Below are 12460 nucleotides of genomic sequence, written 5' to 3' on the forward strand. Positions count from 1 at the left end.
GTTAAGTGAATCTGGCTTCCCCATTGATTTTGCTTGTCAAAAAGCTGCAAAAGGGGATCACGTGACCCCGGGATACTGCAATGGATCAGTTGCCAAGCAGCTGAATTTTAATCAGGTGACTATGGGGATGTGAAAAATGATCATAAGTTACTTTTTTCAATAACTTTGAACGGTCACTAAACGTTAAGTGGAGGACTGCCTGCATTTGCGATAGGGATGACGGGAGAGGAAGGAGACGCCTGGCTGAGGGAAGAGCAACTTTCGCGCGCTTTTTTTCCCCCCTCAGGACCGGAGCGGTAGGGAGGCTGCGCAGTCCGGGGGGGGGGGCGGCGGAGGAAAGTCTCGCTTGCCGCTTGGCGGCCCTCTTGACGGGCTCGATGGCAGAGGCAATAGGCGTGCGCCTCGTTCGGAACCGCTTCTTTGGCGGTTTCGTGTGCGGAGCGGCCCTGGGTGCCACCGTCTCGGGGCTGCTCGCCAATAAACTCCTCAGAAACCCCGACCAACCACCGACCGCCGCCGCGTCCCAACCAGAAGAACCGCTGCCGCCACCACAACCGCCGTTAACAGGTAAGGAGACGACTGCGCAAGCGCAGAGCCATCGATTCGCCCGAGAAGGCGAAATGACACTAAAGAGTGGGCGTGGCTGAGCCGAAGATAGAGTCTGAGTGCGCAAGCGCGGGAAGCTCCAGCTGCACTTCTATGCAAAAAGGACAAAGGCGTGTTGTTGTTGTTGTTTTTTTAAAAAAGCTGTGATTGCTTATCGCAATACCCATTCAGAAAGTAAGGTAGTGAGACCTAGTTGTACTTGGATTGTGGGGAAGGATGATGAAGTAATTTGGAATTCACAGTATATAGGTATAGCCAGTCCTTGCATCAGCATGATTTGATGTGACATCCCATCAGTCACTTCTCTTGACATAATCTGTGGGTGTCCAAATGTAGTGCCGTGTATATAAATTCACATTAATCAGATTTGTGGCATTTATTTTTAGCCTACTGTGCCAAGGAGCATGTTAGAATATGCTTTTTGGTTCCCCAGAATTATTTCTATGAATGGGAGGGAATAGCAGCTTGAATTTATCATGGGGTACAGATAGTCCTCGACTTATAATCACACTTGAGCCCTAAATTTCTGTTGCTAAGCGAGACAGTTGTTAAGTGAGTTTTGCCCCATTCTATGGCCTTTCTTGCCACAGTTGTTAAGTGAATCACTGCGCTTGTTAAGTTAGTAACACACTTGTAAAGTAAATCTGGCTTCCCCATTGACTGCTTTTCAGAAGGTCAAAAAAGTGATCGCATGACCTCAGGATACTGCAACCACCATAAATATCAGTTGCCAAGCATCTGAATTTTGATCATGTGACCATGGGAATGCCGCAGCTTTGGGCTCAACTCTGAGGGACAGTCATAAGTCTTGTTTTTCAGTGCCATTGTACGTTTGAACAGTTGCTAAATAAATGGTCATACAAGTAGCTCTCAGCTTACAATAATTGAGCCCAAAATTTTCCTTACTAAGCAAGGCAATTGTTAAATAAGTTATGCCTCATTTTATGACTTTTTCTGAATCACTATGGTTGTTAAGTGAATCACGTGGACATTAAGTGAATCTGGTTTCCTGCATTGACCTTACTTCTCAGAAGCTCCCTAGCAAGGTTGCAAGGACCCAAATAACGTCTTCCATTTCCTTTCTTCCTTCATTCAGTGAAAATCAGCCAGCACTATTGAAAAAGCAGCTTTCTCTACCTTGTGGTTCTGCATTATAGAGTACAATTATTGGTGATCGTATATTTTGACCACTGAAGTGATTTACATATTTGTATTACTGTTGCTATAAAAATATGAAATTGAAACCAGAGTTATGGATGAAGGTTTTTGCTGAACGTGGTGAATTATTTATTGGTCTAATACAGGGGTCTCAAACTGCTGGCCCATGTCACACCAAAACCACACCAACCCCATTGCTGGCAGTGGAGAAAAAGTCACGCTACGTTGCAACACATCACGTAATGTCGCGAGTTTGACACCCGTGGTCTAATGGTTAAAGCACCAGGCTAGAAAGCGTGAGAATGTGAGTTCCAAGGATCAGGTGACTAAATTAATGGACCAGTGGAATGCTAAGGCATTCGACAAAGTAGACCACAACCTACTTCTTGGAAAGCTTAAAAACAGTGGTATAGACAGCATCACCATCAGATGGATTTTTAACTGGCTGACAAACCACACTCAAAGAGTAATCCTTAATGGTACTACGTCTAGACGGACGGAGGTAAGCAGTGGGGTTCTGTCCTAGGCCCAGTACTCTTCAACATCTTCATAAACGATCTAGATGAGAGAATAGAAGAGGAACTTGTCAAATTTGCAGATGATACTAAGCTGGTAGGAATAGCCAACACCCTAGATGATAGGCTCAAGATCTATAGGGATCTTGACAGACTTGAACACTGGGTCCTATCTAACAAAATGAAATTCAATGTAGAGAAAAGTAAAATCTTACCATTAGGCAAGAAAACCCAAAAGTACAGATATAGATTGGGTGAAACTAGATTTAATAGCAGCAACTGTGAGAAGAATCTTGGAGTCGTAGTGGACAACCAATTAAATATAAGCCAACAGCGTGTGGCGGTAGCCAAAAAAGCCAATGCAATCCTACGTTGCATTAACAGAGGGATTCAATCACGTGAGGTACTAATACCACTCTATAAGGCCTTAGTAAGACCACACCCAGATTACTGCAACCAATTTTGGTTTCCACACTATAAAAAAGATGTGGAGATTCTAGAACAGGGGTCTTCAGACTTGGCCCTTTTATAACTTGTGGACTTTAATGCCCAGAATTTCTCAGCCAGGCACACTGGCTGAGGAATTCTGGGAGTTGAATTCCACAAGTCATAAAAGGGCCAAGTGTGAAGACCCCTGATCTAGAAAAAGTGCAGAGAAGAATAACAAAGATGATTAGGGGACTGGAGGCTAAAACATATAAGGAACAGTTACAGGAACTGAGCATGACTAGTCTAGTGAAAATAAGGCCTAGGGGAGACATGATAGCAGTCTTCCAATATCTGAGGGGTTGTCACAGAGAGGAGGGGGGTCACCTATTTTCCAAAGCACCTGAAGGGCAGACAAGGAACAATGGATGGAAACTGATCAAGGAGAGATTCAACCTGGAAATAAGGAGAAATTTCCTGATAGTGAGAACAATCAACCAATGGAACAGATTGCCTTCAGATGTTGTTGGTGCTTCATCACCCGAGCCTTTCAAGAAGAGACTGGACTGCCCTCTGTCAGAAATGGTGTAGGGAATCCTGCTTGGGCAGGGGGTTGGACTAGAAGACCTCCAAGGTCCCTTCCAGGTCTATTCTATTCTATTCTATTCTATTCTATTCTATTCTATTCTATTCTATTCTATTCTATTCTATTCTACTCTACTCTACTCTACTCTCTACTCTCTACTCTACTCTACTTTCTATTCTATTTTCTATTCTATTCTATTCCATTCCATTCTATTCTAATTTCTATTCTATTTCTATTCCTCATTCTACGCTATTCTATTCTATTCTATTCTATTCTATTCTATTCTATTCTATTCTATTCTATTTTCTATTCTATTCCATTCCATTCTATTCTAATTTCTATTCTATTTCTATTCCTTATTCTATTCTATTCTATTCTATTCTATTCTATTCTATTCTATTCTATTCTATTCTATTCTATTTCTATTCCTTATTCTATATTCTACTCTATTCTATTTTCTATTCTCTATTCTATTTTCTATTCTATTCTATTCTAATTTCTATTCTATTTCTATTCCTTATTCTACTCTACTCCGCTCCGCTCCACTCCACTCCACTCCACTCCATTCATTATTCTTAGCCTTCAATCCCTACCTTAGCCATGAAAAGCTGGCTGGGTGACTTTGGACAGTCACTATCTCTCAGCCTAACCCACCTTACAGGGTTGTTGTTGTGGGGAAAACAGGAGGAGGAAGGAGGATTAGAGATGTTTGCTGACTTGAGTTGTTTATAAAAATAATAAAAGTGGGATATAGATTAAAAATGTTTGAGTATATTAAGTACATCATAATGAAGGAAAGAATTGGTTATCTTAAATTTTTGTTTCAACTTCTCTTGAGTTATAATTCCACAGCTAGACCATCCTCTGCTGGAAAATGTGTTTTACTGCATTAGAGCAAAGTGCCGCCTAATATTTCTTTACTTGTATCCTGCCTTTCTTATTTTTTATAAACAACCCAATGTGGCAAATGTATTCAACACATCTTCCTCTAACACAACACTCTTCTTATTTTTCTCACAACAACAACATTGTGAGGTGGGTTGGGCTGAGAGTGAGTGACTGGCCCAAAGTCATCCAACCAGCTTTCATGGCTAAGGTAAGACTAGAATTCACAGTCTCTTGGTAATTGGCCCATAGTCACCCAACTGGCTTTCATGGCTAAGGTGAGACTAGAATTCATAATCTCCTGATAATTGGCCCAAAGTCACCCAACTGGCTTTCATGGCTAAGGTGACACTAGAATTCACAGTCTCCTGCTTTCTTGCCTGATGCCTTAACCACTAATCCAAACAGGCTCTTTCCTTGTCTTGTTTGAAGGATTATTCAATGACCATGTGAAGTTACAGCAGCATTGAAAAAAAGTGACTTATGACCATTTTTCACACTTATGATCGTTGCAATTGTGTTGCTACCTTAACAAGTACAGTAATCTACTTAACAGCTGTGGCAGGAAAGGTTATAAGATGTGGCAAAACTCATTTAACAACTGTCCTGCTTATCAACAGAAATTTTGGGCTCAAGTTGACAATTTATAATTTCTCACCCATTGACCTAAAAGCCCATAAATTAATTGTATAATATGAAATGAATGTATGCATCAGATTAATTTTTTTAATGTAATACATATTTTATAGATTTTGTTCCTTTTTCATTAGTGGTGAAGATGCTTGCCTCCCACTCAGAAGGTTGAGAGTTCAGAGTTCCTGGGTAGCGGTAGATATTTCTCTCCTAGGGTGCAAAGAAAAAATACCTGCTGTGAACTCTGCATAGGTGTCAGGAAGGGCATCCGGCCAGTAAATGCGAAGCTTCATCCAGTCACGCCGATTCTACCCCGAGTTAAGGGATTACAGGGTTGTAAAAGGGAGTTCCTTTCTTTTTCATGCAATAAAAATAGAAATTTAAAAGATTATGTGACACTGTATAATTATTTTGCTGATTTGTAAAAATGTAGCTCTGATTTTTAATATATGATGTGATTTTTCTATGCCTTTGTTTCAAAAAAAGTTCTTTTTCTTTCTCTCTTAGAACCTGGACCAAAACCTGTATTGGAAAGATACGGATTTCCTGCAGCTGGAACTCAAATCAGATGTTATACCAATCATGCTCTCTCTTATGATCAGGCGAAACGAGTACCTAGATGGGTGATTGAACATATTTCCAAATATAAAACTTCAGGTATTTAAACAGTTATAGATAATATAAAATGATATCTGGTTTCTCAGTGATTAAAATCAATGGCGGGGCACATGGCATTCTGCCAGATCATCTTGTCTACAACAGAACTTTATACAGGTAGCCCTTGACTTACCACCATTTGTTTAGTGATCGTTCAAAGTTACAGTGGCATTGAAAAAAAGTGACTTGTGACCATTTTTCACACGACCATTGCAGCATTCTTATAGTCAGAGGATCAAAATTTGGACCCTTGGCAGCAGGCTCATAGTTATGACAGTTGGGGATCATGTGATCCCCTTTTGTGATCTTCTGACAAGCAAAGCCAATGGGGAAGCCAGATTTACTTAGCAACTGTGTTACTAACTGAAAAACCATGGTGATTTACTTAAAAACTGTGGCAAGAAAGTAAAATTATCAACTGGTCTCACTTAGCAACGGAAATTTTGGGCTCAATTGTGGTCATACAATATGTTGAGGACTGCCTGTATAGGAATGCTGGAGGCACATTTTCTGCTCATAGTAGTAAGGAGGCCATGCAACCACTTAAAGTCGGCTCTAGATAATCTTTTTTTTTTTAAAATGGCAATTGTGTTAAGTTGCTTTCAGCACAGAACTATTTTTTGAAAAGGAAATGTAATCGAATTGTTTGGTATCTTGTTCCACAGGCAGTGCAGACAGAAAACACTGCAAATTTAAAGCAGACCCAAACATCCCTTCAGTGTTCAGTGCTGTGAATGAAGATTACATCGGCAGTGGCTGGTCACGAGGTCATATGGCACCAGCAGGGGACAACAAATATTCACTGGTAGGATTGCTCAATATAGTTTGATCCCTTGTTTCTTTGAAGGGGAAAGGATGGAATGTTAAAAACAATTCACACTACACCATTTTCAACTAAACAAGATGGCACGTGAAATTATGCAATCTTTTTTGCATGAGAAAATGCAAAGTTCAAAAATTGTTTTTTTTTTTTTTCCTTTTGCAAAAAAGGGAATGCAAAGACACCCAGTTTGGTCTAGTAATTAAGGCACCAACAAGAAAGCAGGAGATTCTGAGTTCAAGTCCCATCTTAATCCATAAAAGCCAGCTGGGTCACTAGGAGGCGATGTGTTCTAGTGCTGCCTTTGGCATGAAAGCCAGCTGGATGACTTTGGGCCAGTCGCTAGGAAACAATGAGGTCTAGTCCCACATTAGGCATGAAAGCCAGCTAGGTAACTTTGGGCCACGCATTAGGAGGAGATGAATTCTAGTCCCGCCTTAGGAATGAAAGCCAGCTGGGTGACTTTGGGGCTATCACTAGGAGACAATAAGTTTAAGTGGTGCCTTAGGAATGAAAGCCAGCTGGGTGACTTTGGGGCTATCACTAGGAGACAATAAGTTTAAGTGGTGCCTTAGGCATGAAAGCCAGCTGGGTGACTTTGAATTAATCACCAGGAGAGGAGCCTTATCCATGAAAACCAGCTGGATTAGAGAGGGCCAGTCCCCCTCTCTCATCCCAACTCACCTCACAGGTTGTTATAGAGAAAATGGGGGGGGGGGAGAAAGCATGTTGGATATGTTCACCACCTTGAGTTATTTGTAAAAATTAATATAGATAGGATATAAATAAATAAATAAAAATGCTTAACGTTGGAATCCATCATTCCTACATCCATTATAGAACAGCCAAACCATTATGTGAATCTTATGGAATCTCTGCAATTTTGTACCTACAGTAGGTGTTTAAGGAAGGGAAGCAAGTGGATTAAAAAAAAACAAAAACAGAATTTGAAGGATCTAGCTTTACACTGTAATGCTGACTGATGTAAGAATTATAAATCAGTCTATTTATATTCTACCGAACACAAGCTCTGCTTTGATGTCTGACTTAATTTTGTTAATATGATGTTTCATTCTGAGTTCTTAACTAACGTAGGCACCCATCAGAACCTCAATGTTAATTCTTATTTTTTTTTTAAATAGGAAGCCATGGCAGAAACATTTTATCTATCCAACATAGTGCCTCAGAACTATGAGAATAATGCTGGTTTCTGGAATAGGTGGGTGTGCTTAACAAATAATATACTAAATGCAGGATGAGTTTTGTTTAAATTGTATCATCACACTTCAACCAAAATTGGAAAGAAGAATAACCCAAAAAAGTGTAACACCTCAAGTTGGGGGGAAAAAAAAATCAGAGGAAAAAAAATGTAAAAATGTTCTCAGAGAAAAGAAAGAATGGTCCTTGACTTATGGCCTCAATTGCTTCCAGAATTGCTATAGCTTAGCAAGGCGGTTGTTATTGTTGCTATGTGAGTCGCAACGGATTTTACAAACTTTTCTTGCCACAGTTGTTAAACAAATCACTGCAATGGTTAAATGAATCATGCTGTTAAACAAATCTGGCTTCTCCTGTTGACTTCGCTCATTGCAAGCTAATTGGGAAATTCACAAATGGCAATTACCGTATTTTCCGGCCTATAAGATGACTGGGCATATAAGACGACCCCAACTTTTGAGAAGATTTTCATGGTTTAGCAAGTCGTCTTATACGTTGGAAAATACAGGTACTTTAACTTTCTAATAAAAGTAATGTAAGTCCTAAGCACATTAGCATTTCATTATATTTCATTGCTTGTTCCTGATCTGCTGAAGACAAATGTAGCTGGGTAACATCCCATAATAAGCATGGGAGTGCACTTGTGAAGCTTTGCAGTATATGAGGAACTGCCTCACCCCAATGGGACTAGCTGGCCCCTCTCGTTCCAGTGGAAGCAGCCTAATTTGGATCCCACTGGCCAAAAGATTTCTACTGCTGGGCTCCAAGAGAAGATTTCAGGTTGCCAAAGAAGCGACCGAGCATGGAGGAGGAAATGCTGAGCGTCCGTCCATCGGGGTCCTAGGGCTTCTGGCGCTCAGTGCGACGGCACCGGGTGCGGTCAACCCTGAGGAAGCAGCACCCTCTTCACAGCCTGCCAGCTCCCATCAGCTGCTCCTGCCACCTACCTGAGCAGAGGCTGGTGGCGGGGGGGGTTTCCCCGGGGGAGGAAAAGCCCTGCTCGCACCGCCTCCATCCACCACCCTAGATTGGGAGGGGCGGACGCTTCTGCAAAATCACTGGCCTTCTGCGAGCGCTGAGCAGCACTTCGGCAACAAGGGGGGTGGGGGCACTTCTTCTTGGGAAGCCCCCACCGCTGACCCAACACAGGCTTTCTTACTTGGCTGGCTCTCCGCCAGTGCTCCTCTCCCGCCATTGGTCCGCCAATGCTCCAACCTCGCCCCTTCCTCCCGGCTGTTTCTCGGAGGGACACTTTTCTAGGCTATTTGGCTGCGTGGGACACTTAGACTCTCATCTGGACAGCCAATCCCCGTGCCAAGGGGTGAGGAGCATGGGGTGCAGGATATGGGGGAGCTTGCTTTGATGTACCATATTTTCCGGCATATAAGACGACTGGGCGTATAAGACGACCCCCAACTTTTGAAACGATTTTCATGGTTTAGAAAGTCATCCTATACGCTGGAAAATACGGTATATGGCCCAGGGATGCTGCAATTGATGCCAATTCTTGAGAGCTGCTAAGTGTCCAGATTTTGATCACCCACCATGGGGATGCTGTAAGGATTATGAAGATTGGTTTTTCATTGCCGTTGCAACATTTAACGGTCGCTCAATGAATGGTTGCTAGTCAAGGACCATCTATGCCAGGGGTAGGCAACCTTGGCTCTTTTATGACTCGTGGACTTCAACTCCCAGAATTCCTGAGCCAGCTATGCTGAGGGGAAAGGGAGAGGTTTTCATGCTGAGCCATGCTGGCTCAGGAATTCTGGGAGTTGAAGTCCACGAGTCATAAAAGAGCCAAGGTTGCCTATCCCTGGTCTATGCTATTTGAATTTGGATGATCTGGCCTCAAAAGCCTCTGCAACCTCTTCATCCAGTGAGAGAAATTTTGCCCAGAAGATATGGTGGACACATTGGTCCACAGTTTCTCTATGTCTTTGTGTGTCAGTGGAGACATTGTTTAATAACATCTCCCTTCTTGAAAACTCATGGTGCATAGCACTTTAAGGCAGCAGTCCCCGACTTTTGAGGCAGGGGAGGGAGAGGGAATGATTTTTTACGCACCACTTGTCCAAATACAGCTTCATGGCCGCTTGTGCGGCCTGTTCCCGATGGATTGCGGACTGGAGATTGGGGAGCCCTGCTTTAAGGCATACTCAGATCTAATGAAAGGGGATGAAAATTGCTGAATTAGACAAGGGGTCTGGCTGAGGAATTCTGGGAGTTGAAGTCCACAAGTCATAAAAGGACCAAGTTTGAAGACCCCTGAATTAGACCCACACTAATTCTGAGAGACAGAATTAGTTTGTTTTGAGCAAGGAAAACAGTATGAAGATTGTCTGTGGAGATTCTCAATCGTCCAGGTCATAGTTGTCCCCAAGGTGCTCTCTTTCAAAAGGCAGCTGGATCTTCTTGTTTTGCTAGAAGATGTCTCGCTTCTCATCCAAGAAGCTTCCAGAAGAAGCTTTTTGGATGCGAAGCGAAATTTCTTCTAGCAAAACAAGAAGGTCCAGCTGCTTTTTGAAAGAGAGCACCTTGGGGGACACACATTATGATAATAATTTTTGAGGGGTCCTTGGTGCTCTCTGAGCTTGGTTGTTCTACAGATGTTTCATTAGTAGGTAGGTAATATCACCATTACTAGCACTGGTTCTGTTACCTAGTTTGGGTCATGAGACTTCTGCAAGAAAACAACCAAGCCCAGAGAGCATCAAGGACCCCTCATTTCAACCCTAAGCTACAAATATTCTCCTTTATTGATAATAATTTTTGTTAATTTGATAGTTACTCTGTTTGCCACCTATAAAGCGATGTTGTTACCTCTATTCCCTCAGCAAGATGCAAGCCAAGCATTCATTCATTCATCCATTCATTTATTCATTCTATTTCTTATCAGACCATCTCCCTCCCTCCCTCCCTCCCTCCCTAGTTTCCTCCCTATCAGCCAAATAGCAATAGCACTTAGACTTATATACCGCTTCACAGTGCTTTACAGCCCTCTCTAAGCGGTTTACAGAGTCAGCTTATTGCCCCCAACAATCTGGGTCCTCATTTTACTGATCTCGGAAGGATGGAAGGCTGAGTCAACCTTGAGCCCCATCAGGATTGAACTGCTGGCAGTGGGCAGAATTAGCCTGCAATACTGCATTCTAACCACTGCGCCACCATGGCTCTTAAATACAGTTAAGGTGATAACGTCTTCAAAGGCAGAGCTGAATGTCACTAAAATATCACCACTAATAACTTCCACAAGGAAAAGAATGGATGTAAAACAATGGATATGAGTTTGAATAAATTAACTTGTTTTTTTCCCCCAAGATATTTGTCCATTGGAAAATGATGGTGAGAAAAAAAAAAAAAAACCTTCAGAACTGCTTCCTGAGGCAGAAATCTTGAATTTTTTGTATCAGAGCAAAGCACACCCCAACATTTTTTCGCTCTTCCCTGGTGAGAAGTTGCAGTTTTAAAATTGCACTTCTAGAAGTGTTTAAAAAACACTAAAAAAAATCATTTTCTTTTGCTTCTCACAATGTGCAGTTCACCTTGAAATAACAATAAAGTAGAAAAATAGAAGTAAATAGAGTTATTATCTTGGGAAATTCATTATCTGTTCTGTGAAACAAAACCTAGTTAGTGCAGCTCCAGCCTAATACAAATAATGGTGTTTTGCAATATAGCAGGGGTGTCCAACCTTCACAATTTTAAGACCTGTGGACTTCAACTCCCAGAATTCCCCAGCCAGCATGGCTGGTTAGTTAGGGAATTCTGGGAGTCAAAGTCCACAGTTCTCAGAGTTGCCAAGGTTGGACATGGCTACTATAGAGGGTGAGCTGAGATACTTTATTAAAGGAACCAGCCTATCGGTTTACCTGGTCTGTTTGATCTATTTACAGAGTGGAGATGTATTGTCGGGACCTGACTGAAAGATTTGAAGATGTCTGGATTGTTTCAGGACCCTTGATGTTACCTCAATTGGATGAAGATGGGAAGAAGAAAGTTATCTACCAGGTTAGGATGCATTCCGGTCTCTTTTTATTTCATTTAATTTGTGTGGACTTGTAATGAATGCAGTCTTGAGTTCTTGCATGTGTTTCAGAAATAGACGTGCCTGGGCAGTTGAAGAGTACTTTGCTGTGTTGTCTTTACTATAGTGTGCATATATATAGGGGACTATATGCAAGAAATAGTAATGACACCCCTGCTTAAATTACTGAAGTAAAACTAAGTGACAATATGTGATAGTTACTAGGTCTCTGTCCAATATATATATATAAATGAGAGCCAATTTGGTCCAAAGGTTAAGGAAACAGACTAGAAACTGGGCAATTGGGTATTCTATTCCCGCCGTAAGCATAAAAACCTGCTGGATGATTTTGAGCCAATCACCAGGAAATGGTGAGTTCTAGTCCCATCTATAGCAAGAAAACCAGCTATGTGATTTTGGGCCATTCACCAGGAGATGGTAAGTTGTAGTCCCACCTCAGGCATGAAAGCCAGCTGTGTGACTTTGAGCCAATCGCCAGGAGACTGTGAGTTCTAGTCCCGCCTTTGGCATGGACACCAACTGGGTGATTTTGGATTACTCATTTTCATTCTCTCTCATTCCAAGCTACTTTGCAGGATTGTTGTGGAGCAAATAGGAGAATAAGTGTGAATAAGAAATGTTCGCCCCTTTGAGCTATTTGTAAAAATAATAAAAGCATAAATAAATACATAAATATTCTCAAAATTCCAGTTGTAGCCAGCGGTCACAACAGTTTTCTGCCTTTTGGCTAATGTTTGCTTCAGCTGAATTTGGTTTATCCCAAACCAAATTGCACACATTGAGTGATGACCACACTTTGAATCTGAAGACACACTTGCAGAATATACTCTTATGTGTGGAATTGTAAAATAATGCCCATAGGAAAAATTCATGTCACCGCAAGGCAAAACACACTGTTTCATTTTTTTACA

General features: G+C 41.7%; 1 protein-coding gene across 1 annotated transcript in view; it reads left to right on the forward strand.

Annotated features, from left to right (window-relative positions):
- The first annotated feature begins 262 nt into the window (after nucleotides 1-262).
- Nucleotides 263-12460, forward strand: part of EXOG (exo/endonuclease G) — a 30368-nt gene continuing 18170 nt past the window's right edge. The window contains exons 1-5 of the mRNA XM_039334197.1: nucleotides 263-567; nucleotides 5317-5466; nucleotides 6132-6271; nucleotides 7429-7505; nucleotides 11398-11512. Coding sequence (XP_039190131.1) covers nucleotides 378-567; nucleotides 5317-5466; nucleotides 6132-6271; nucleotides 7429-7505; nucleotides 11398-11512 — 672 coding nt within the window. The 5' untranslated portion in view covers nucleotides 263-377. The remainder of the gene's footprint in view (nucleotides 568-5316; nucleotides 5467-6131; nucleotides 6272-7428; nucleotides 7506-11397; nucleotides 11513-12460) is intronic.

The sequence above is a fragment of the Crotalus tigris genome, unplaced genomic scaffold (assembly GCF_016545835.1).
Source record: "Crotalus tigris isolate CLP2741 ecotype Arizona unplaced genomic scaffold, ASM1654583v1 scf7180000017628.32516253702:7417878, whole genome shotgun sequence".
Taxonomy (NCBI): Eukaryota; Metazoa; Chordata; class Lepidosauria; order Squamata; family Viperidae; genus Crotalus; species Crotalus tigris.